The 348-nt window shown below is 47.1% G+C and overlaps 1 protein-coding gene across 3 annotated transcripts in view; it reads right to left on the reverse strand.

The window, feature by feature from the left end:
* LOC119592492 (glucose-6-phosphate exchanger SLC37A4-like) overlaps positions 1-348 on the reverse strand; it is a 17,545-nt gene that overhangs the window by 15,212 nt on the left and 1,985 nt on the right. For all 3 annotated transcript variants that reach the window (XM_037941333.1, XM_037941332.1, XM_037941334.1), the window contains exon 2: positions 174-345. In XM_037941333.1, the coding sequence (XP_037797261.1) occupies positions 174-179 (6 nt within the window). In that variant the 5' untranslated portion in view covers positions 180-345. The remainder of the gene's footprint in view (positions 1-173; positions 346-348) is intronic.

A 348-nucleotide genomic window follows, 5' to 3' on the forward strand; every position in this document is an offset into this window, starting at 1 on the left:
AAACATACTTGTGTATCAACTGCATGAATCAATTCAGAAAAAACACTATACAAATAACAGCCTCGCTGCTTACCCCAGAGCGTATAACACGCCACACTGTAGACCCATCAAGTTCCCACACCCAGCATACCCACAGTCTAAAAGAAATCCCCATTTACACTCAATACTCTCACCTTCATTGTGGTTGGTGGAGTCAGTGTAGGTTCCTCGTGTGGGTCTTCGTCAGTGGTCCTCTTCTCTGGACGGCGGAGTAGACCGCAATGACACAATGACAACCTGTTGCCTAATATTTATAGCCTGCTGCCACGTGAGCATTTCATGAGTACGGTGTGTGGACCTAGACCCCTG

This window comes from Penaeus monodon, chromosome 30 (genome assembly GCF_015228065.2).
Source record: "Penaeus monodon isolate SGIC_2016 chromosome 30, NSTDA_Pmon_1, whole genome shotgun sequence".
Taxonomy (NCBI): domain Eukaryota; kingdom Metazoa; phylum Arthropoda; class Malacostraca; order Decapoda; family Penaeidae; genus Penaeus; species Penaeus monodon.